This window comes from Moschus berezovskii, chromosome 7 (assembly GCF_049115385.1).
Source record: "Moschus berezovskii isolate FMDL1 chromosome 7, NW_MosBer_1.0, whole genome shotgun sequence".
Taxonomy (NCBI): domain Eukaryota; kingdom Metazoa; phylum Chordata; class Mammalia; order Artiodactyla; family Moschidae; genus Moschus; species Moschus berezovskii.
Window position 1 is genome coordinate 29,158,484 of NC_142466.1, and position 25,879 is coordinate 29,184,362.

The following is a 25,879-nucleotide window of genomic DNA, read 5'->3' on the forward strand; positions in this document are numbered from 1 at the left end:
CTTCTTTCAAATAGTCTATGATCCTGTGAACTCTGAGTGAGATCTCTGTCATCTTCCCCAAGCTGAAACTGTGATATAAGAGTTTAAATCAGAGTGTGTGCAAGAAAGAACGTTGGTTTTCCCCTTGCACACCCACCCAGAGCTCCATTAGGACAAATAGTGCAAAAATGAAAAAATGGTCTTGTGCACTGAACTTGTCTCCTTCTGTCTTAATCATCCAATTCTTTCCAAGCTTCCTTGCCATGATACTCCATGAAGATTATTCTGGGCCGGGTAATGTGAGCAGAAGTGTTCTTACCCCTGTGTAGTCCTGGCCCTTGGAAACATCCCATGTGATCCACTAATCTTTTCCCTTTGCCTTCAAGGAGAATAGATTCAAGTACCTCAGACAAAATTGAAGTCACGTGTTAATGATGGAAAAACTGCAAAACAAGGGGACCCATTTCCCTGACTCACATTTTGGAGGAGAGCAAACTAGAAGATTCACTTGATCAAGAAGGCCTGCATTGTGCTCTTCAAAGAAGGAGAGGAAAGTGTCCATTAGAATAAAATTCCTGACACTTTTCTGTTTACCTGTTTCAGAGGCTAAACATTAGGTTAACTGACAAATACCTTTAACAACATGCTCTCCTAAAAGCTTCCCTAAAAAAGTAAACTTCAGATATTGAAAATAGTAAATACCCACAAATACATAAAGATGTTTTTCATTATGTTATAAAATTGTTTATTGAAGAAAAGAGACTTTGTTTTTCTGTCTAAATGTTTTTGTAAAACTACGATTTTTATTTCAGATTTTTTCAGCTTGTAAGCAAATAGAAGTCCAGATCACTTTGGAGAGTTAAGAAAACAAGAATCTGATTGAGTAGAGGGTTGTCACATGTATGATTTTCATTGTATCTGTTGACTTTTCTTGAGGATTCTTACATGAGGGAAAGGCACTTTTCGATTTCCACTCTGACAACCTCCCAGGCACAGGAGCTGTATTCCTTTTCCTTCAGGTAGAGATGGATTCCTTGAAAATACTTCTGGACATCAATTCCCAAATCGGGACAGTCCAGAGTCACTTCTTCCAGCTGTTCCAGCCTCTGACCCAGGCTGGAGAGTAGTCTGTCGAGGAGGGTGCTGTTCCAAGCAGCACAGCTCTTCTCCGTGGTGAAGAGGTTGAAGATCTGCTGGAGCATCTGTTGGTGATAGCAGGTGCTTTGAGTCATCGGGATGGGGGTGATATTCTCTCTTCTCCAAGGAAACCTGAAGTCGTGTCTGTGCTCTAGGCATGACTGAGAGGGGATCGTTTTCATCTGTCTCAAATGTATGAAGATTTCTTTGTTGTCTAGGAGACAAGCAGGGATGGAGCAGAGCATCATCCCTGCAGCTAGCAGACAGATGTTGGCCACAGAGAGTTTCCGTGATTCACTGGAAGGCCAGCAGGGGGCGCGCGGCTCCACTGATCGATGAGTGAAGGTTTCTCCGCCGCGTCCTGGCACAGCGCGGTTTCCTAGCAGTTCGCCAGAAGGCTCAGCATGTCCTTTTGTCGGTTTTCTTAGAGTTTTTGCGAGTTCTGAGACTTCCTTTCAGCGGGTTTGGCAGCCAGAGAGGAAAAGCGTCGCTGTTTAGAGACCAAGTTGGTGCGGCTTTAATAGTGCAGTAAGAAACTTTCGTTTCCGAGCCCTTGCCAGAGACATTTTTGTGTGGTGGCGAGCCCGGAACCTTGCCTTTTCTGCTTTCCCCTGAGTTTTGTGCTTTCTTTTCGCCCAGAAACGTGAGCGAGGCCATGTTTACAAAGGTGTTTCATGGTGACTCAGACGGTAAAGAATTCGCCTGCAATGTGGGAGAGCTGGGTTCGATCCCTGGACAGGAAATAGCACCCACTCCAGTATTCTGCCTGGAGGATCCCATGGTCAGAGGAGCCTGGTGGGCTGTGGTTCATGGGGTAGCAAAGAGTCCGCAGGACTGAGTGACTACGCTTTGCACTCTTCAGGGGAAATCTGTCGCCAGAACCACAGAGAAACCGGAAAGAGCTGTATGAATGGCTGGTGCAGGGGAAGGAGGAGTGACTCTGGAGAGCACGCTGGGAATTGCTACATTGTGAGGAGGTACCCGCATCCTTTGTTTTATCCCATTTCACAGATAATTGCAGTTTTTACACAGTGAAGGTTTGTGACAACCCCGTGTCAGGCAAGTGTATCAACGCCATTTTCAATAGCCCTTGCACAGCCCCTGTCTCTGTGTCCCACTGCAGTAATTCTCAGGACAGTTCAAACCTTCACCAGTAAAACACTCTGAAGGCCCAGATGATCGCTGGTGATGTTTGGCGGTGAGTGTGCACGGTCAGGCCGCCAGGATGGCTGTTCTCTACTCTCTGCACATCCCCTGCCCCAGCAGTGCACCCTGTGCATTTTCTCTGCTCTTGTCCAAGGCCCCAGATTTGATCCTTTTTATCAAAGTGGTGGTGAGGGGCTTGTCCCTCTACTGCTTTCCATGATAATTAATGAGCCCACCTGATCTCACCCCCCAGGACCAGCAATCTCTCCCCCGACCCTTCTCCCTCCCTCCCCATTCCCCTTTCCCCACCCTCTACTCCCCAGGCCTCCTTTGCTCTCAGAATGAAGCCTGTCCCCATGTATTAATCCTTCCCACCCCCAGCGCACCACACACGGTGGGGTGTTGCTCGAGGACCTTGCTTCAGACATGCAAGTGCCCCCATCCATTAAACCATCCATGCCTCTCTTCTTGACGGTAGATTCTTTCTTTGGTCTTGAAGCTGGGCAAACATAGGTCCTCTAAGCCTGCAGGATACAACGCAACAATTGGTGGCAGCCAGGAGATGGCAGAAACTCCTGTGAGTGCCAAAATACAGGAGGGAGAAAGGAAAGTTATTGGGGGCATCCACTAGCATGTGGGGCCCAAAAGTTGCTGGGTGATCCCGAGGTGGCTGTCCACTAAACCAGAGGGTCCAAAAGTTGCTGGCTGTAATCCCCAAACTGTAGGGTATTCCGGAGTTGGCCGTCCAGTTCCATATGGTGCCCAAGCATTGCAGGGGGAATCCCAGAAGCAATAGGGAAATCCCTGGGTGGCTGTCCACTAGGACATAGGGCCTTTAGGTGACTGTCCTTGATGAATGGGGGCTGCCCAGAGATCTGGAGAACAATGACCTCTGCTAGCTCTGCTACTGTGCCAAGTGAGCCTTTTGTAATTGGTTAAGCCAGTTTTCTGGAAGGAATTGGTATTTTTCTTGCGCCTTTCCCATGTAAATGATCTATCTGGGCACTCTGGAACTAATGGTCTGCGATCTTTAAGAATAAGGAGAATAAAGACCTTAGATAAACTAAATAGAAACAATTGTGTTTAGGTAATATTTATCTAAAATAGTCTCCCCAGATTTTGGTAACTTGAAACTAAGTTAAGAGAATTCATTGACTTTCTGTGCCGTGTGCTTAGTTGTGTCACACTCTTTGAGGCCCCATGGGCTACAGCCCTCCTCTGTCCTTGGGGATTCTTCAGACAGGAATACTAGAGTAGGTTGCCCGGCCCTCCTCCATGGAGTCTTCCCAACCCAGATCTCCTGCATTGCAGGCAGGTTCTTCAGAGACTGAACCACCAGAGAAGCCCAAGAATACTGGAGTGGGTAGGTAGCCTGTCCCTTCTCCAGGGGATCTTCCTGACCCAGGACTCAAACCGGGGTCTCCTGCTCTGCAGGCACATTCTTTACCAGCTGAGCTACCAGGGAAGCCTCTCCGGTAGCTTACGAATGATATATAATATTATTTGCCTTTCCAGCATCATATGTACCTAAAGCTTCCCATGTGAGAACATTCTTTTCCTTTATTTCTCTTTGCAGCCTTTAGTGTAATTGAAATAAACTGCTGGAAGGATTGGGGGCAGGAGGAGAAAGGGACGACAGAGAATGAGATGGCTGGATGGCATCACTGACTCGATGGACACGAGTTTGAGTGAACCCCGGGAGTTGGTGGTGGACAGGGAGGCCTGGCGTGCTGTGATTCATGGGGTCGCAAAGCGTCGGTCACGACTGAGCGGCTGAACTGAACTGAACTGAATACTGTTTTTATGTCCTCGTCTCTGTAAGACTGAGAGTTTCCATGCAGCAGGAACTAAATTTGCTTTATTCACTTGTATTCCTTGGTGACAATTACGCAGTCTGTCCCGTAGGTACTCAGTGTTTATGTATAATATGAATGGAACAAATGAAGAAACAAATGAAACCACTCATTCTAATAAAATTTTTAAATGGAGTTTTGGATTTAATTTTGAGTAAAGAAACTCATTTTCTTTGATAATTTAATAAATAGAACAAAGTAGATATTTAATAATACAAAATGGTAAACATTTTTAGAAATTTAATATGATGTATAGATGAATTGTAATTTTACAAATTTATAAATATTTTAAGTATGTTAGGTGCAGGAAGGAATAAGTAGATGAGCAACAGATAACATCAGGGCTGCTGCTGCTGCTAAGTCACGTCAGTCGTGTCCGACTCTGTGTGACCCCATAGACGGAAGCCCACCAGGCTCCCCGTTCCCTGGGATTCTCCAGGCAAGAACACTGGAGTGGGCTGCCATTTCCTTCTCCAATGTGTGAAAGTGAAAAGTGAAAGTGAAGTCGCTCAGTCGTGTCCGACCCTTAGCGACCCCACGGACTGCAGCCTACCAGGCTTCTCCATCAGGCATGACTTAAGGACTCATGCCCCAACAGCTGAATACTTTTATAGATACTTGTGTATTACTACTGACAAAGTATTGCTAAAGTAATTCAATGATTTTAAAACTCCCATGTGAGTTTATTTTAACTGTGTCCTTTGGTTGAAAACTTCAGATATGTTTTGGAAAAGTCATAGTTTGGAAGAACACCAAAGGAAGCTAATCCAGGCTGTAATAAAGTTAGTTCTTAATGACAGTGCTTTATTGACAGTATGTTGCTAATACATTTCTTCATGAAATCTAAACCAAGAGTTAAATAATTTTGTTGTGGAGTAGTGTCACTGTAATTTTGCCCTCATGAAGTTCAATAAACCAGCTTTGACATACGGAAAAAAAAAAAAGTAATTCAATGAATTTGGTGGCTAAAGCAGAAATCAGTCTACTGAAATGAACACAGGTGAGCGTACAGGGTGATGTGGCATCTTAGTCGGTGAGAGTCATCTCAAGGTGAGTTCAGGTCTCCACCCATCTTTCTTAACCTTTCTTGCAAGCTGGTTGATGAGGACCAGGATCTCATGATTTCCACTCTGATGATTTCCCAGGCGCAGTCGCTGTATTCCTTCTCTTGTAGGTAGACATGGATTCCCTGGAAGTACCTATTCACGGCCAGTGTGGGGCCCGTCCTTCCCAGGGCAGAGTCTTCCTCTCCCATCACTGGGCCCCGGCAGGCGTCCAGGTCGTCCAGCTGCTGATGGAGTCCAGTGTGAAGCTGTGCCAGGAGGGTGGCATCCCAGGCAGCAGAGGAGCGCTCTGTGTGGAAGAGGCTGAGGCTCTGCTGGAGCATTTCGTGGAGCACAGAGAAGTCCTGGGCCTCCTGGAGCTGGCCGCCCTCCACCATCTCCTGGGGGAAAGCGAAGTCTTTTCTGTCCTACAGACAGGAGTGAGGGGAGAGTCTGCTCATTTGGCCCAGGAGTCTGAGATTCTCCCTGCCAACCAGCACGTGGTTCTGAGATAGATCACAGCACAGAGATCCTCCTGGGCCATAGCTGACCAGCACCAGGGCCATCAGTAGAGAGAGCACGAAGGCCATGGGGAAGATGCGGCTGCTGCTGGCCTGGCAGAGGCGGCGTCTGGTCGAACGTTGGATGTAGGGTGTCTGATGATAATCTTTCTAAGCAAGGCTTTTAAATAGGGAAGACGGTACTCATTGTCCGAAAATTTCTCTCTCACTTACCCTTTGTGTTTTCATTTAGATATTTTCTATTTGACCTAGAAAATGTAGTCAATATAAACTCTTAATTTTTTATGGTAGAAGTTTAATTTTCCCAATAAAATTTGGATTTGTCAATGCAAATGTATATCAGTTAAATGAGAAAGTAAATAAAGGCTGAAATTATGTAAGTATGTAAAGATTTATGGAGGTGTACACACTTATTATGTACACATTTAAGTATAATATATATAACCATTTCTTTTGTTTGTGTTATGTCAAAACAAAATTTTTCCTTGATTCTTAACTGTATTTCCCCCCCCTTATCTTACTCATAGGAATTCAGAGTCACTCAGGCCATATTGGTTTCTGTATTTTGTTTTCTGTTTCATAGAGAAGAGGCTTGTAATAAAGAGTGAATGAACTACTCAGGTGTTTCTGTTCTTTTGAGAATATTCATTCAGGTTCCTGAGATTCCATTTCACTGGGGCCACAATGTCATGGGGAGTGGAGTATTTCCTGCCATATCAGTAAACCAGGATGACACAGTCATCAAGAGTTTCCAGCCCTCCAGGGCGCTCAGGAAGGGGAAATACACCTGTGGGCTCACAGCTGCCAAATTGCAGCTACTCCCTAAGGTGAGCCTAAGGCAACTCAACTCAGGCTGTGAAAAAAATGCAAGATGCAAGAAGCTGCAAGGAAAAATGCCCCAGGAGAGCTGAGATGCAGGAAAGGAATGTTTTCAATGAGCCCAGACATGTGCCTCTTCCCATACAAAAGAAATGTGCTAAATTCCTTAACCTGAGATACCTGTTTTTCTTTAATTCACAAAAATACTTTGATGTTCAGACTACCTCCCCTTTCTTGCAAGCTCCTATATAACCTGACTCTTCCCCTCACCTCCTTGGAGCAGTTCTGTCAGGATGACTTGAGATACTGTCTTCTGAATTCCCACCAAATAAAGGATCTCTCAACTTTTAGGTTGTCACTATTTCTTTATTTTTTTAATTAGCTTATTTTAATTGGAGGCTAATTTCTTTACAATATTGCAGTGGTTTTTGCCATACATTGATATGAATCAGACATGTGTGTACATGTGTCCCCATACTGAACCCCTCCCACTTCCCTCCCTGTCCATCCCTCAGCGTCATCCCAGCACACAGTCCTGAGCGCTGTGTCACATTCATCAAACCTGGACTGGCGATCTACTTCACATACGGTAAATTACATATTTCAATGCTATTCCCTCAAATCATCCCACCCTCACCTTCTCGTGTGGAGTCCAAAAGTCTGTTCTTTACATCTGTGTCTCTTTTGCTGTCTCACATATAGGGTCATCGTTACCCTGTTTCTAAATTCCATATATTTGCATTAATATACTGTATTGGTGTTTTTCTTTCTGACTTACTTCACTGCGTATGACAGGCTCCAGAACAACAGTCAGGAACAATATACAAGACATCACAGTTTCTTTCAAACAGGTTTTTATGGTAGGTCTATAGTCTTCCACAGGCTGTGCCAACATCCGTCCAGGAATCCTGCTGCTTTTCTGGTGCATGTAGGTCTGAAGTTTCTAATTCCAAGATAATTGATTGTCTTTCCAGCACCACCTCACTCACAAGGTGGTTATCACCTCTAGTAGCACTTTTCCTCCCGAATGACAGTGTCCTCAACCAAACTCTCTGGGCCTCAGCCCTGAGGGCAGGCTAACCACATCCTGAGAACTTCAGAATTCTACTGTGGAGGGGCTTGTCTCTTTGTTTGCAAAATCATTCATCTTCCAGCATCCCCACCCTCTCCAGTGCGTGTTTGTGTGAAGGAGGGGCGTTCTCAGTGATGACCTCTTCTTCTCCTGATCCATGTCCCCAGGTATCAGTGTCAGCAGCCCTCAGATGCTGAGAGCTGAAGTGTGGAGAGCTAAGTAGGTGGAGGCATTATCCAATGGCCATTGTTACACCTTTGGTAGACAGTTTTTGTTTTGCCACTACAGCTTTTATTGCTCAACTCTTTTACTTAAGGTGTTCAATATGTTTTGCTGAGAATTTCTGGGTCGGGCACAGGGCACTGGGCGAGGGCGCCGTGTGACTCCAGACACTCACGTCACAGAAATCAGTGCCCTTCGGTCGCTCATTCAGTCTGCATCCTTCTGTCGGGCTGATTGTCGATCCATCTGTGTCTCGGGCTCAGAATGCAGAGCAGTGCGGCCAGGCTGTGTCAGGGAGAAATAGCCTTGTTTCTATACTTATTCTTGATGTTTTGTTTTAAATTTAAAGAACAGCAAAAAAACATTTAACAACTCATTTTTTTGCATATCGATTTACTGGCCAGTGTGTCTCTCCTACTGTGTTCCTAAATATTTCATCCTAGGATAAATACAAAAGGAAGGGAAAGAATGGCAGAGAGGCCTCACCATTTTTTCTGTAATTTTCAATACTAGAGATTTTTTTTGTTTCTCATGTCAACTTTCCTTGAAGGCAGAACTTGATAGTTGTGGACGAAAATAAATATAATTTTGAATGTCATGAAAGCGAATATAAACAAATGTCTTTTTTGCTGACAATAAGGCAGAGTGTAAGTTGTAGAAAGGTCAACAAAAAAATGGAAGGAATCATAATATTTGAAAGTTGTCAAACAGTCTCACAAACAGCCATGTGCATGTGCTAAGTCGCTTCAGTCCTGTCTGACTCTGTGACCCTGTGGACAGGCTCCCCTGACCATGGGATTCTGCAGGCAAGAATTCCTGAGTGGGTTGCTATTTTCTCCTTCAGTGAATCTTCCCAACCCAGGGATTAAACCGTGGACTTTAGGTCTCCTGGCTGGCAGGCAGGTTCTTTACCACTGGTGTCACCTGGGAAGCCTCTGAAAGATGGCCAGGTGAGACCAAAAATTGTACGTGTATTCTTGACCCAAAAAGGGTCCCAAATTGTTGAAGGAAGAAAGAAAAGGATCAAAACTTATTTAAGAAATGATTAGAGCACCCTCTCATTTGTCAGTTGGAGAGAAGCAAACTAAAGATAAGCCTGTAAATTGAGGCAGAGATTTGAGAGATCTAGGCTAAATTGAAGCCCTTCCCCATCTCTGAGCAAACGTGCACACACATACACACATCCACGCACACATGCACGCACACACTCAAGGACGCATCCTTGTTAATTCCTGAATTACAATTGGATTCCCTTAATAGCTATCAATTCTACCCAAATAGGCACACCCCTGCTATTGGTTGGCAACAGTTGTGTTCTCTGAAATCCCTTTATCTGTGGCTGTGTTCTCTGTTACTACTGAGTCACGGTGGAAGGGATGCAAGTGCAGTTATTATTCAAAGGGAATCTAGAGCAAGGCTTTAAACAGGGAAGAGAGTTCTCAGTCTCATAAACTATTTCTCTCACATCCATTTTGTGTTTTCATTTAGACATTTTCTATTTGACCCAGAAAATGTAATCAATCTTCTTATAATTTTAACAATAAGTGTTTTGTTTTCCCGCTAAACTTTGGATTTGTCACTCCAAATGGATATCAAATAAATGAGAAACTAGTTAAAGGCTGAGGTTATGTCGGGATGTAAAGACTTAGACACATGTACATACTTATGCACACATTTTAATATATATAAAGATTCCTCTTCTTTGTGTCAAGAACAAAATTATTCCTTGACTCTGAACTGTATTTTTCTCTCCTTACTTTATACATAGGAGGTCAGAGTCCCTCAGCCCCTATAGGTTTCTGTATTTTGTTTTCTGTTTTAATCAGAGCAGAGGCTTGTGAGTATTAGTGCATGAACTAGTCAGTTGTGTCTGCTCTTTTGAGAACATTCATTCAGGTTCCTGAGGTTACATTTCACTGGGAGCACAGGTCATGAGTGTTCCCTGCCATATCAGTAAACCAGGATGACACAGTCATCAGAGTTTCCAGCCCTCCAGGGTGCTCAGGAAGGAGGACTATACCTCTGGGATGACAGCTATCAGATTGCCGCCACTCCCTAAGGTGAGCCTGAGGGAACTCAGGATGTGAAAAAATGCAAGGCGATGGCCCCAGTATAGGTGAGATGCATGAAAAGAATGATTTCAGTGAGCCCAGACTCTTGCATCTTCCCCTACATAGCAAAGTGCTAAATTCCTTACCTTGAGATAGCTGGTTTTCTCTACTTCACAACCATACTTTTGCAGTTCAGACTTCTGCCCTTTCTTGCAAACTTCTCTACAACCTGGCTCCTCCCCACACCTCCTTGGAGCACTTCTCTCAAGGTGACTTGAAATACTGTCTCCTGAATTCCCACCAAATGAAACATAGCTCTCAACTTTTAGGCTGTGACACTTTTCCTAAGTCGACAGTCAGGAATAATATACTAGACATCTCTGTTTCTTTCCACTGTTTTTTTATGGTAGATCTATAGACCTCTACAGGCTGTGCCAAAACCCCAACAGGAATCCTGTTTCTTTCTGGTGCACTTAAATGTGAAGATTCTAAACCAAGATCATTAATTGTGTTTCCAGCACTGGCTCACCCAGAAGGTAGTTTCCACCTCTAATAGCACTTTTCGTCTGGAATGACAGTGTCCTCAGTCCAAACTCTCTGGGACTCAGTTCTGAGGGCAGGCTTACCACATCCTGAGAAGTTTAGGATTCTTGTGGAGGGGCTTGTCTCTTTCTGTGCAAAATCATTCATCTTCCAGGACCCCACCCTCTCCCTAGAGTGTTTCTGTGAAGGACCCGAGTTCTCAGTGATGACCTCCCCTTCTGACCTCTGTCCCCAGGTATCAAGGATCAGCAGCCAAGATGCTGAGAGCTAAAGTGTGTTTTTGTCTATGTATGTGTGTGTTAGTCGTGTACAATTCGTTGTGTCCCTATGGACTGTAGCCCGCCAGACTCTTGTGTCCATGGGATTTTCCAGGTAAGAATACTACATAGCTGGAGGCATTATCCAATTGCAATTGTTGCACCATTAGTAGACAATTTTTATTTTGCCAGTTAAGCAGTTAAACATTTGTTTTCCTCAGAATTTCTGAGTTGGCTATAGGGACTTCAGAGGTGGTGTTACATATTATTAGAAGCTTGTAGCACAGAAATCAGTGACCTTTAGTTGTTCATGCGGGACATCCGAATGTTGGGCTGACTCGTCTATCCAACTCTGTCTCGTGCTGAGAATGCGGAGCCATGAGGCCAGGCTGTGTCAGGGAGAAACAGCCTTGTTTCTTTACTTACTCATGATGTTTCGTTTTAAATTTAAATAAGAATAAAAGATTTAGGAACTTGTATTTTATATAGTGATTTGCTGGTCGAGGTTTGTCTCTCTTCTCCTGGGTTATGTACCATTTCATCATAGGGTTAATACAAAGGGAAATGAAAGAATGGCAGAGGGGCTCCACCTCATTTTTTGTGATTTTCAAGACTTTGGCTATTTTGTTTCTCATCTGAACTTTCCTAGAAAGCAAAACAGTATTTGTTTGTGAGCAAAAATAAAACATGTATATCTGAATGTCAGGAATGTGAGGCAAGATAAGTGCCATTTCTGCAAAGTACAAGTTAAATCTAAAAATGCTCAGCAAACAGTGGAAGAATCGTAATAATTAAAGGATGTTAAACAGTCACAAAGACAAGCATGTGTGCGTCGGAAGTCGCTTCATCATGTCTGACTCTTTAGTACCCGATGGACAGCCTCCCTTGTCCATGGGATTCTCCAGGCAAGAATACTGGAGTGGGTTTCCATTTCCTCCTCCAGGGGATCTTCCAGACCCAGGGATCAAACCCAGGTCTCTTTCGTCTCCTGCAGTGGCAGGTGGGTGCCACCTGGGAAGCCCCCACAAAGACAGCCAGATGAGTCCAAAAATTATCCAAGTAGTCTTGCCCCCAAAAGTGTCCCCATAGTGTGGAAGGAAGAAAGAAAAAAAACCAAAACTTACTTAATATACAGGAGAAGGAAATGACAACCCACTCCAGGTTTTTTGCTTGGAGAATTCCGTGGACTGGGAGCCTGGCGGGTACAGTCCATTTCATTTCAGTCCCTCAGACGTGTCTGACTCTTGAGACCCCATGGACTGCAGCACGCCAGGCCTCCCTGCCCATCACCAACTCCTGGAGCTTACTCAAACTCATGTCCATTGAGTCGATGATGTCATCCAGCCATCTCATCTTCTGTCATCCCCTTCTCCTCCTGCCATCAATCTTTCCCAGCATCAGGATGTTTTCAAAGGAGTCAGTTCTTCGCATCAGGTAGCCAAAGTATTGGAGTTTCAGCATCAGTCCTTCCAATGAATATTCAGGACTGATTTCCTTTAGGATGGACTGGTTGGATCTCTTTGCATTCAGTGGGACTCTGAAGAGTCTTCTCCAACACCACAGTTAAAAAACAGCAATTCTACAGCGCTCAGCTTTCTTCACGGTCCAACTCTCACATCCATACGTGACTATTGGAGAAACCATAGCCTTGACTAGATGGACCTTTGTTGGCATAGTGATGTCTCTGCTTTTTCATACGCTGTCTAGTTTGGTCGTAAGTGACAAATGTGGTCCACTGGAGAAGGGAAGGGCAAACCACTTCAGTATTCTTGCCTTGAGAATCACATGAACAGTTTGAAAAGGGTACAGTCCACGGAGTTGCAAACGAGTCATACTCAACTGAGCAACTGACATGTAGTTAACCTAGAAATTAGAGATCTCTGAGAGTGTCAGTTCCCAGGCAGATTGATAAAATTCTGGGGTCCCCTTGGACGAGAGAGGGGTCCTGGGCCCTCCAGGGGGATATAGGGTTCTGGAGTTCCCAAGGAGGAGAAAAAAACAAACTTTTTTTTCAACGTTGCTTTGTCTTAGTCAATAGAGCAATGTCTCTTGCTCGAGGACATGTTTCTGCTTAACAAGAACCTGCTCACTTATCTTAAGTTGTATCTTATTGGTGTGAGTGTGGTAATGTCTTTCTATTGTTAGTTCTAATCCCAGTATCTTAAAATGTATATTGTGGGAGTGAGTCTAGTAAGATCTGTAAACCTTGAGACTTTCTTTTGATTTATTGTAATAACCAATTTAAGAAGTGTATAGCTCCTTCACTAAGGCTAGCGAGTCCGTCCCCCTTCTGATGTCTATGTCAGAAGTTTTCTGTGTCCCTTTTATGCTTTAATAAAACCCTGCTACACAAAAGCTGTTGAGTGATCAAGCCTGGTCACCAGTCCCGAAACTAAATCTTCTTTGGCAATCACGAATCCAACATCATTTACCGTCAGCTGTCAGCCCTCTCATCCATTAATTGGAGAGAAGCAATCTAAAGATGAATTCTGTAACCTGAAGCAGACATTTGAGAGATCTAGTCTATATTGAAGCCCTTCCCTGCTGCTTGGTCAGTAAACACCGCCCCCCCCCCCCCACCACACACACACACACTCTCTCTATTCCTGGTTAACTTCCTCAAATACAGTATTCCATTACCTTCAGTTCAATTCAGTTCAGTCGCTCAGTTGTGTCCGACTCTCCACGACCCCATCAAGCACAGCATGCCAGGCCTCCCTATCCATCACCAACACGCTTGCTCCTTGGAAGGAAAGTTATGACCAACCTAGACAGCATATTAAAAAGCAGAGGCATTACTTTGCCAACAAAGGTCCGTCTAGTCAAGGCTATGGTTTTTCCCGTGGTCATGTATGGATGTGAGAGTTGGACTGTGAAGAAAGCTGATTGCCGAAGAATTGATGCTTTTGAACTGTGGTGTTGGAGAAGACTCTTGAGAGTCCCTTGGACTGCAAGGAGGTCCAACTAGTTCATCCTAAAGGAGAACAGTCCTGGGTGTTCATTGGAAGGACTGATGCTAAAGCTGAAGCTCCAATACTTTGGCCACCTCATGGGAAGAGTTGACTCACTGGAAAAGACTCTGATGCTGGGAAGGATTGGGGGCGTGAGGAGAAGGGGACGACAGAGAATGAGATGGCTGGATGGCATCACCAACTCGATGGACATGAGTTTGAGTGAACTCCGGGAGTTGGTGATGGACAGGGAGGCCTGGCGTGCTGTGATTCATGGGGTCTCAAAGAGTCGGTCACGACTGAGTGACTGAACTGAACTGAACATCTATCTAAAACAGTCTCCCAGGATTTTGGTAACTTGAAACTAAGCTAAGAGAATTCATTGACTTTCTGTGCTGTGTGCTTCATTGTGGCGGCCTCTTTGGGACCCCGTGGGCTACAGACCTCCATGGTCCTTTGTTCATGGGGATTCTCCAGACAAGAATACTGGAGTGGGTTGCTTACCCCTCCTCCAGGGGATCTTCCCAACCCAGGTCTCCTGCATTGCAGGCAGATTCTTTAGCAACTGAACCACCAAGAATCCTGGAGGGGGTAGGTAGCCTATCTCTTCTCAGTGGGATATCCCTGACCCAGGAATCGAACAGGGGTTCTTCAGCTCTGCAGGCACATTCTTTACCAGCTGAGCTACCAGGGAAGCCCTGCAGGCAGCTTAGAAAGATGTATAATATTATTTGTCTTTCCAGCATCATTTGGACCTAAAGCTTCCTGTGTGAGGACATTCTTTTCCTTTACTTCTCTTTACAGTCTTTAGTATAATTGAAATAAACTAATACTGTTTTTATGTCCCCTTCTCTGTAAGACTGAGAGTTTCCTGCAGAGGGAACTACATTTGCTTTATTCACTTGTATTCCTTGGTGACAATTACACAGTCTGTCCCGTAGGTACTCAACGTCTATGTATAATATGAATGGAAGGAATGAAGAAACAAATGTAACCACCCATTCTTTAATAAAATTTTTAGAATGGGGTTTGGATTTTCATTTTTGAGTAAAGAAACTCATTTTCTTCGCTTTAATAATTAGAACAAAGTACAAATTTAAGAACACAAAATCATAAAAATGTTTTAGAAATTTTAATGTGAGTTACAGATGAAATATAACTTTACAAATTTCCTAATATTTTAAGTATATTAGATGCAAGAAGGAATAAATAAATCATCAACAGATAACATCAGGGCAGGCATCACTTAAGGACTCATGCCCCTTCAGCTGAATCCTTTTCTATCTACTTGCTTACTACTGCTGACTAAGTATCGGCTAAAGTAATTCAATGAATTTGGTGGCTGAAGCAGAAATCAGAGTCTTCTGAAATGAACACAGGTGAGTGTAGGAAGGCGATGTGGCATCTTAGTCGGTGAGAGTCAACTCAAGATGAGGTCAGATCTCCATCCATCTTTCCTAACCTTTCTAGCAAGCTGATTGATGAAGTGAGGGCTCTCATCATCTCCACTCTGATGATTTCCCAGGCGCAGTCGCTGTTTTCCTTCTCTTGCAGGTAGACAAGGATTCCCTGGAAGTACTTCTTCACGGTCAGAATGGGGCCCATCCCTCCCAGGGCAGAGTCTCCCTTTCCCGTCACCGGAGCCAGGCAGGCTTCCAGGTCCTCCAGCTGCTGTTGGAGTCCAGTGCAGAGCTGCTTCAGGAGAGTGTTGTTCCAGGCAGCAGACGAGGGCTCTGTGTGGAAGACGTTGAAGCTCTGCTGGAGCGTCTCGTGCACGACAGAGATAGCCTGGTCCTCCTGGAGCTGGTCACCCTCCACCATCTCCTGGGGAAGACCAAAGTCTTTTCTGTCCTGCAGACAGGACTGAGGGGAGAGTCTGCTCATTTGGCCCAGGAGCCTGAGGTTCTCCCTGCCAACCAGCACGTCCTTCTGAGACAGGTAACAACCCAGAGATCCTCCTGGGCCATAGCTGACCAGCACCAGGGCCATCAGTAGAGACAGCACGAAGGCCATGGGGAAGATGGGGCTGCTGCTGGGCTGGCTGGGACAGCGTCTGGTGGAACCTTCAGGTAGGTTCTCTGATGACAATCGTTCTAGCAAGGCTTTTAAATAGGGAAGACGGTACTCATTGTCCGAAAATTTCTCTCTCACTTCCTGTTTGTGTTTTCATTTAGATATTTTCTATTTGACCTAGGAAATGTAGTCAATCAAAACTCTTAATTTTTACAGTAGGGGTTTAATTTTCCCAATAAAATTTGGATTTGTCGACGTAAATGTATATCAGTTAAGTGAGAAACTAAATAAAGGCTGAAGTTATGTAAGTATGGAAAGACTTATAGACGTGTACATAGTTATTATGTACACATTTAAGTATAATATATTTAAACATTCCTTTTGTTTATCTTATGTCAGGAACATAATTTTCTTTTGATTCTTAACTGCGTTTTTCCCTCCTTATCTTACACATAGAAATTCAGAGTCACTCAGGCCATATTGATTTCTGTATTTTGATTTCTGTCTCACAGAGGATAAGCTTGTAATTAAAAGTGAGTGAAGTACTCAGGTGTTTCTGGTCTTTTGAGAACATTCCTTCAGGTTCCTGAGATTAGATTTCTCTGGGGCCACAATGTCACGAGGAGTGGATTATTTTCTGCCACATCAGTAAACCAGGATGACACAGTCATCAAGAGTCTCCAGCCCTCCATGGCGCTCAGGAAGGGGAAATACACCTGTGGGCTCACAGCTACCACATTGCAGGTACTCCCTAAGGTGAGCCCAAGGAACTCAGGATGGGAAAACATGCAAGATGCAAGAAACTGCAAGGAAAAATGCCCCAGTAGAGCTGAGATGCAGGATAGGAATATTTTTTGTGAGCCCAGACACTTGCCTCTTCCTATACAAAGGAAAAGTGCTAAATTCCTTAACTTGAGATAGCTGGTTTTCTTAAATTCTCAAAACTACTTTGATGTTCACACTACATTCCCTTTCTTGAGAATTCTTATATAACCTGACTCTTCCCCTCTCCTCCTTGGAGCAATCTCTCAGGGTGAATTGATATACTGCCTCCCGAATTCCCACCGAATAAAGCATAACTCTCAACTTTTAGGTTGTCACTATTTCTTTATTTTTTAAATTAACTTATGTTAATTGGAGGCTAAGTTCTTTACAATATTGTAGTGGTTTTTGCCATACATTGACATGAATCAGCCATGGGTGTGCATGTGTCCCCCATCCTGAACCCCCTCCCGCCTCTCTCCCTGTCCCATCCCTCAGCCTTATCCCAGCGCACCAGCCCTGAGCGCCGTGTCGCAGTCATCGAGCCTGGACTGGCGATCTGCTTCACATACGGTAAATTACAGATTTCAATGCTATTCTCTCAAATCTTCCCAACCTCACCTTCTTGCATGGAGTCCAAAATTCTGTTCTTTACATCTGTGTCTCTTTTCCTGTTTTTCTTTCTGACTTATTTCACTCTGTATAACAGGCTCCAGATCAACAGTCAGGAACAATATACAAGACATCACGATTTCTTTCATCCTGCTTTTTATGGTAGATAAATAGTCTTCCACAGGCTGTGCCAATACCCCCACCAGGAATCCTGGTTCTTTTCTGGTGCATGTAGGTGTGAAGATTCTAATTCCAAGATAATTGATTGTCTTTCCAGCACCACCTCACTCACAAGGTGGTTATCACCTCCAGAAGCACTTTTCCCCTGGAATGACAGTGTCCTCAACCAAACTCTTGGGCCTCACCCATGAGGGCAGGCTAACCAGATCTTGAGAACTTCAGAATTCTACTGTGGAGGGGCTTGTCTCTTTGTTTGCAAAATCATTCATCTTCCAGCATCCCCACCACTACAGCTTTCTTTTGCCACTACAGCTTTTATCGCTCAACTCTTTACTTAAGGTGTTCAATATGTTTTGCTGAGAATTTCTGGTTCGGGTCCAGGGCACTGGGTGAGGGCGCCATGTGACTCCAGACGCTCACGTCACAGAAATCAGTGCCCTTCGAATGCTCATTCAGTCTGCATCCTTCTGTCGGGCTGATTGTCGATCCATCTCTGTCTCGGGCTCAGAATGCAGAGCAGTGCGGCCAGGCTGCGTCAGGGAGAAATAGCCTTGTCTCTTTACTTACTCATCATGTTTTGTTTTAAATTTAAAGAACAGCAAACAAAATTTAAGAACTTATTTTTGCATACTGATTTACTGGCCAGTTTGTCTCTCCTACTGTGTTCCTTTACATTTCATCCTAGGGTTAATAGAAAAGGAAGGAAAAGAATGGCAGAGGGCGTCACCATATTTTCTGTAATTTTTAAGACGAGAGATTTTTTTTTCTCATTTCAACTTTCCTGAAAGGCATAACTTGATAGCTGTTTGTGGACAAAAATAAAACAAATATAATTTTGAAGTACATGAAAGAGAATATAGAAAAATGTCTTTTGTGCTGACACTATGGCAAAGTGTAAGTTAAATCTTAAAGAAGGTCAACCAAAAAATGGAAAGAATCATAATATTTGAAAGTTGTCAAACAGTCTCAAAGACAGCTGTGTGCATGTGCTAAGTCGCTTCAGTCATGTCTGACTCTATGTGACCCTGTGGACAGGCTCCCCTGACCATGGGATTCTCCAGGCAAGAATACTGCAGTGGGTTACCATTTCCCCCTCCAGGGAATCTTCCTGACCAGGGATCAAACCCTGGTCTTTATTTCTCCTAGATTGGCAGGCAGGTTCTTTACCACTGGTGTCATCTGGGCAGCCTCCACAAAGATGGCCAGGTGAGACCAAAAATTGTACATATAATCTTGCCCCTGAAGTGTTGGGGCCCCAAAGTGTTGAAGGAAGAAAGAAAAGGAACAAAACTTATTTAGCGTATGAATTAGAGAGCCCTCTCATTTGTCAGTTGGAGAGAAGCAAACTAAAGACAAGTCTGTAAATTGAGGCAGAGAAAATTTGATAGACCTAGGCTAAATTGAAGCCTTCCCCACTCTGAGCAAACGCACACACACACACACAGGTATGCACATATACATCATGGTTAATTCCTGAATTACAATTGGATTTCTTTAATACTTCTCAATTCTACCTAAATAGACACACCCCAGGGTATTGGTTGGCAACAGTTGTGTTCTCTGAAATCCCTTTATTTGTGTCTGTGGTCTCTCTTACTACTGAGTCAAGGTGGAAGGGATGCAAGTGCAGTTATTATTCAAGGGAATAATCAATTTAAAGCAAGGCTTTAAATAGGGAAGACAGTACTCATTCTCAGAAATTTTCTCTCTCACGTTCATTTTGTGTTTTCATTTAGACATTTTCTATTTGACCCAGAAAATGTAATGAATCTATAGTTTTAATTTTTACAATAGAAGTTCAGTTTTCCCACTAAACCTTGGATTTGTCACTCCAGATGGATATCAAATAAATGAGAAACTAATTAAAGGCTGACGTTATGTCGGGATGTAAAGACTTAGACACATGTACATACTTATGTACACATTTTAATATATATAAAGATTCCTTTTCTTTGTGTCAGGAACAAAATTTTTCCTTGACTCTGAACTGCATTTTTTCTCTTCTTACTTTATACATAGGGCATCAGAGTCCCTCAGGCCCTATTGGATTCTGTATTTTGTTTTCTGTTGTAATCAGAACAGAGGCTTGTGATTATTAGTGCATGAGCTAATCAGTTGTGTCTGCTCTTTTGAGAACATTCATTCAGGTTCCTGAGGTTACACATCACTGGGGCCACAGGTCATGAAGAATGGAGTGTTTCCTGCCATATCAGTAAACCAGGATGACACAGTCATCAGAGATTCCAGCCCTCCAAGGCACTCAGGATGGTGAAATACACCTGTGGGCTAACAGCTGTCAAACTGCAGCTACTCTCTAAGGTGAGCCCAAGGCAACTCATGATGTGAAAAAATGCAAGATGCAAGAAAATGCAAGGAAAAATGCCCCAGGATAGCTGAGATGCAGGAAAGGAATGATTTCAGTGAGTACAAGCACTTTCCTCTTCCCATACATAGAAAAATGCTAAATTCCTTACCTTGAGATATCTGGCTTTCTTTAATGCACAAAAATATTTTTGATGTTCAGACTACCTGCCCTTTCTTTCTAACTCCTATATAACCTGACTTCTCCCCTCACCTCCTTGGAGCAATTCTCTCAGGGTGACTTGAGATACTGTCTCCTGATTCCCACCAAAAGAAGCATAACTCTCAACTTTTAGGTCGTGACTATTTCTTTATTGTTTTAAATTAATTTGTTTATTTTATTTGGAGTCTAATTACTTTACAATATTGTAGTGGTTTTTGCCATACATTGACATGAATCAGCCATGGGTGTACAAGTGTCCCCCATCCTGAATCCCCCTCCCACCTCCCTCCCTGTCCCATCCCTCAGAGTTGTCCCTGTTCACTGGCCATGAACAGCCTGTCTCATGCATCAAACCTGGACTGGCAATCTATTTCACATAAGGTAATACACATGTTTCAATGCTATTCACTCAAAGCATCCCACCCTTGCCCTCTCCCACAGAGTCCAAAAGTCTGTTCTTAACATCTGTGTCTCTTTTGCTGTCTGGCATATTGGGTCATCGCTACCATCTTTCTAATCCCATATGTATGCGTTAATATGCTGTATTGATGTATTGGTATTGTACTATTGCTGTATTGGTGTTTTTCTTTCACCCTGTACAATAGGCTCCAGATCAACAGTCAGGAACGATATACGAGACATTACAGTTTCTTTCAAACAGTTTGTACAGTAGGTCTATAGTCCCCCACTGCAGTGTTCTTGTCTGGAGAATCCCAGGGGAGGGGGAGCCTGGTGGGCTTCCATCTATGGGGTCACACAGAGTCGGACACGACTGAAGTGACTTAGCAGCAGCAGCATAGTCTTCCACAGGCTGTGCCAATTCCCTCACCAGGAATCCTGGTTCTAATCTGGTGCATGAAGCTGTGACGATTCTAATTCCAAAATAATTGATTGTCTTTCCAGCACCACCTCACTCACAAGGTGGTTATCACCTCCAGAAGCACTTTTCCTCCCGAATGAGTGTCCTCAACCAAACTCTCTGGGCCTCACCCGTGAGGGCAAGCTAACCACATCCTTAGAACTTCAGAATTCTACTGTGGAGGGGCTTGTCTCTTTGTTTGCAAAATCATTCATCTTCCAGCATCCCCACCCTCTCCAGGGCATGTTTGTGTGAAGGAGGGGAGTTCTCAGTGATGACCTCCTCTTCTCCTGATCTATGTCCCCAGGTATCAAGTGTCAGCAGCCCTCAGATGCTGAGAGATAAAGTGTGGAGAGCTGAGTAGGTGGAGGCATTGTCCAATGGCAATTGTTACAGCTTTGGTAGACAGTTTTTATTTTGCCACTACAGCTTTTATCGCTCAACTCTTTTACTTAAAGTGTTCAATATGTTTTGCTCAGGATTTCTGGGCCGGGCACAGGGCACTGGGCGAGGGCGCCGTGTGACTCCAGACGCTCACGTCACAGAAATCAGTGCCCTTCAGATGCTCATTCAGTCTGCATCCTTCTGTCGGGCTGATTGTCGATCCATCTCTGTCTCGGGCTCAGAAAGCAGAGCAGTGCGGCCAAGCTGTGTCAGGGAGAAACAGCCTTGTTTCTATACTTATTCTTGATGTTTTGTTTTAAATTTAAAGAACAGCACAAAAACATTTAAGAAGTTATTTTGGCATACTGATTTACTGGCCAGTTTGTCTCTCCTACTGTGTTCCTTTACATTTCACCCTAGGGTTCATACAAAAGGAAGGAAAAGAATGGCAGAGGGGCATCACCATATTTTCTGTGATTTTCAAGATGAGCGATTTTTTTATTTGTTATGTCAACTTTCCTGTAAGGCAAAACTTGATAGTTGTTTGTGGACAAAAATAAATATAATTTTGAAGTACATGAAAGAGAATATAGAAAAATCTTTTTGCTGACAACATGCATAAGTGTAAGTTTAATCTAAAGAAAGGTGAACCAAAAAATGGAAGGAATCATAGTATTTGAATGTTGTCAAACAGTCTCAAAGACAGCCATGTGCATGTACGAAGTATCTTCAGTCATGTCTGACTCTTTGTGACACTGTGGACAGGCTCCCCTGTCCATGGGATTCTCCAGGCAAGAATACTGCAGTGGGTTGCCATTTCCTCCTCCAGGGAATCTTCCTGACCCAGGGATCAAACCCTGGTCTCTTATGTCTCCTGGATTGGCAACCAGGTTCTTTACCACTGGTGTCCCCTGGGAAGCCTCCACAATGATGGGCAGGTGAGACCAAAAATTTTACATGTAATCTTGCCCCCAAAAGGGGCCCTAAAGTGTTGAAGGAAGAAAGAAAAGGAACAAAACTTATTTTGCATATTAATTAGAGAGCCTTCTCATTTGTCAGTTGGAGAGAAGCAAACTAAAGACAAGTCTGTAAACTGAGGCAGAGATTTGAGAAATCTAGGCTAAATTGAAGCCTTTCCCCACTACCTGAGCGGTACACACACACACGCACACACACATACACACACACACCTGAACACACATGCACGCACATGAACACACATGCACACACGCACACACACAAACATGCACACACATCCTGGTTAATTCCTGAGTTACAATTGGATTACTGTAGTAGTTATCAATTCTACTCAAAGAGATAAACCCCAGGCTAATGGTTGGCAACAGTTTTATTCTCTGAAATCTATTTGTGTCTGTGTTCTCTCTCACTACTGAGTCAAAGTGGAAGGGATACAAAGGCAGTTCTTATTCCAAGGGACATTGAGAATTTTCTCCTCATTATAAATTCAAGCAACAGGATCTCATACTGGGAATGGAATTTAAAAACTGATAACATACCCTTAAGAAAGATTTAATGCACCTTCCATCAGGGTCTTTTTCCTCTGACTTCTCTTGCATTTCCATAATGCCAGGCTCTAAGCCTCCAAGGGTCTTAAAATATGTGAAGCAAATGAGAAATCTGGTTCCTTTGCCAGATGAGCAGCCTGGAAGCAAGAAGCACATCCTCATCTTTCAGGCTGCTCATCTGGCAAAGGTTCCTTAGCCCAAAGACGTGTCCTGCCTGAAGCTGGGAGTATTTTCGGTCTCTAATATGAAAACCAAGGAAGCAGGCTTATTCAAATTACTGGCATCAGTTCTTTCCAGGAAAGACCCTCTTTCAGTTCTGAAGAAAAAGTTAATGGAAGAAGACAGACTTCTGCTTAGAGGAGCAAGATGCCTGTTGTACAGACTTGGTCAATGTCCTAGTCCATCTTGGCCAGTAGATGGCACTCTTCCTCTGTATATTTCAACAGCCTCCAGAGGAAAATGGATGCTGCTTTCTAGTTTCTTTTTGCCACAGGTGTTGCTATGGTATTATAATAAGGACATTCTCTCATTCCCAAAACTATTCACAAGACAAACAATAACCTCTTATATAAGCATTTCAGAAAAACCTAGAACTTTCACTCAAACTTTTATTGATGGCTTTGCACTCTTAGGGGAAATTATTGGCCAGAACCACAAAGAAACAGGTTAGAGCTGTGTGAGTGGCTGGGGCATGCGAAGACGGAGAGAGTGAGAGCTGACCGGGCATTTCTCCACTAGAGTGGAGGTACAGGCGTACTCTGCTTTATCTCGCTTCACAATTAATCCCAATTTTAACAAATTGAACGTTTCTGACAACCCCGTGTCAAGCGCGTCTATTGCCATTTTCCAGCATCCCTTGCACATTCCCTGTCTCCGTATCACACTGCAGTAATTCTTCAGTTCAGTTCAGTCGCTCAGTCGTGACTGACTCTTTGCAACCCCACGAATCACAGCACGCTGAGCCTCCCTGTCCATCACCAACTCCCGGAGTTCACTCAAACTCAAGTCCATTGAGTCGGTGATGCCATCCAGCCATCTCACTCTCTGTCGTCCCCGTCTCCTCCTGCCCCCAATCCCTCCCAGCATCAGAGTCTTTTCCAGTGAGTCAAATCGTCGCATGAGGTGGCCAAAGTATTGCAGTTTCAACTTTAGCATCAGTCCTTCCAATGAACACCCAGGATTGATCTCCTCTAAAATGGACTGGTTGGACCTCCTTGCAGTCCAAGGGATTCTCAAGAGTCTACTGCAGCACCACAGTTCAAAAGCATCAATTCTTCGGCGATCAGCTTTCTTCACAGTCCAACTCTCACATCCATACCTGACCACTGGAAAAACCATAGCATTGACTAGATGGACCTTGGTTGGCAAAGTAATGTCTCTGCTTTTTATTATACTATCTAGTTTGGTCATAACTTTTCTCCCAAGGACTAAGCGTCTTTTAATTTCATGGCTGCAGTCAGCATCCGCAGTGATTTTGGAGGCCAAAAAAATAAAGTCTGACACTGTTTCCACTGTTTCCCCATTGTAATTCTTAGGATAGTTCAAACCTTCACAAGCAAAAAATTCTGAAAGCCCAGATGATCACTGGTGATTTTTCGTAATAAAGTATGCTTTAAATTAAGGTTTGTGTGCACGGTCAGTTCTCTGTTGTCTGTTCTCTTACTCTGTGTACATCTCCTGCCCCCGCAGTACACCGATGCACATGACTGGCCTTTCTCTGGACCTGTCAAAGGTCCCAGCTGGTGATCTTTCTTATCAAAGGAGTGGTTACAGGCATTCTCCTCTACTGCTTTCCCTGTTAAGTAGAGCAGGGAAATGAGCTCCCCTCAGTTCAGTTCAGTCGCTCAGTCGTGTCCGACTCTCCGCGACCCCATGAATCACAGCACGCCAGGCCTCCCTGTCCATCACCAACTCCCGGAGTTCACTCAAACTCATGTCCACAGAGTCGGTGATGCCATCCAGCCATCTCATTCTCCGTCGTCCCCTTCTCCTCCCACCCCCAACCTTTCCCAGCATCAGAGTCTTTTCCAGTGAGTCAACTTGTCACATGAGGTGGCCAAAGTATTGCAGTTTCAGCTTTAGCATCAGTCCCTCCAATGAACATCCAGGATTGATCTCCTTTAGAATGAACTGGTTGGATCTCCTTGCAGTATAAGGGACTCTCAAGAGTCTTCTCCAACACCACAGTTCAAAAGCATCGATTCTTCGGCGATCAGCTTTCTTCACAGTCCAACTCTCACATCCATACAGGACCATGGGAAAAACCATTGCCTTGACTAGATGGACCTTGGTTGGCAAAGTAATGTCTCTGCTTTTTAATATACTATCAAGGTTGGTCATAACTTTCCTTCCAAGGAGCAAGCGTCTTTTAATTTCATGGCTGCAATCAGCATCTGCAGTGATTTTGGAGCCCAAAAAAATAAAGTCTGACACTGTTTCCACTGTTTTTCCATCTATTTCCCATGAAGTGATGGGACCAGATGCCATGATCTTTGTTTTCTGAATGTTGAGCTTCAAGCCAACCCTATAACTGGCAAAATCCCCCCAATCCCCACTTCCCCATCCCCTAGTCCCCATCCCCCATCCCTCCCAGGATGGAGCCACCTCCATGTACCTCCTGCCACCAGTGTGCCACAGATGGTGCAGCGTCACTCCAGGGCCTTGCTTCAGACGTGTGAGTGCCCCCATCCATTAAGCTGGTGATGGCTCTGTTGCTGACACCAGTTTTTTCTTTGTCTTGAAGCTGGGCAAACATAGGCTTTGTAGCCTGCAGTGTACAGCCTAACAATTGGTGGCAGCAGCCAGGAGACCACAGAAACTCCAGTGAGTGTCAAGAAATCAGGAAATACAGGATGGGGGATGGAAAGTTGTGGGGGGCATCCACTAGCATGTGAGACCCAAAAGTTTAAAGTATTATATCGAAGTTTTACAACAAAGGCTATCTGAACAAAGGTAGCATGAACATCAAGAGATTATTGTTAGTTAAAGAACACCTTGATGGACAGGGAGGCCTGGCGTGCTGTGATTCATGGGGTCGCGGAGAGTCGGACACGACTGAGTGAATGAACTGAACTGAACTGAAAGAACACCTTGAATGTGCAGTAGCTTCTCTCGGCCCTCCTGTGCCCACGCAGCCACTGCCTCTTGGACGTGGGACAGCTCCTTTCGTCCACTGCCCTGACCTTGGGCATGGGGTAGCTCCTCTCGGCCACGCTTCTGTGTGTGGTCGGTTGCACCGAGCCGGCATCTGCGCCACCAGAGCCAGCGTCTCTTGCGTCTGCCAGCAAATTTGGAAAACTCAGCAGTGGCCACAGGACTGGAAAAGGTCAGTCTTCATTCCAATCCCAAAGAAAGACAATGCCAAAGAATGCTCAAACTACCGCACAATTGCACTCATCTCACACGCTAGTAATGTCATGCTCAAA

General features: G+C 44.2%; 3 protein-coding genes across 3 annotated transcripts; all 3 read right to left on the minus strand.

The window, feature by feature from the left end:
• Nucleotides 1-920: 920 nt before the first annotated feature.
• LOC148777288 (interferon omega-1-like) lies at nt 921-1,773 on the minus strand. The gene is made up of 2 exons (XM_088837770.1): nt 1,713-1,773; nt 921-1,495 (listed from the first exon to the last, which is right to left on the minus strand). The coding sequence occupies exons 1-2, from the start codon at nt 1,771-1,773 to the stop codon at nt 921-923; spliced, it is 636 nt and encodes a 211-aa protein (XP_088693896.1).
• Nucleotides 1,774-5,160: 3,387 nt separating this feature from the next.
• On the minus strand, nt 5,161-5,565 carry LOC129557262 (interferon omega-1-like). Its single transcript, XM_088837669.1, has one exon. It carries the CDS (start codon nt 5,554-5,556, stop codon nt 5,161-5,163), a length of 396 nt encoding a protein of 131 aa, XP_088693795.1. The 5' UTR covers nt 5,557-5,565.
• A 9,454-nt stretch (nt 5,566-15,019) lies between these two features.
• On the minus strand, nt 15,020-15,691 carry LOC129557263 (interferon tau-1-like). The gene has a single exon (XM_055427845.2). It carries the CDS (start codon nt 15,605-15,607, stop codon nt 15,020-15,022), a length of 588 nt encoding a protein of 195 aa, XP_055283820.2. The 5' UTR covers nt 15,608-15,691.
• Between the last annotated feature and the right edge of the window lie 10,188 nt (nt 15,692-25,879).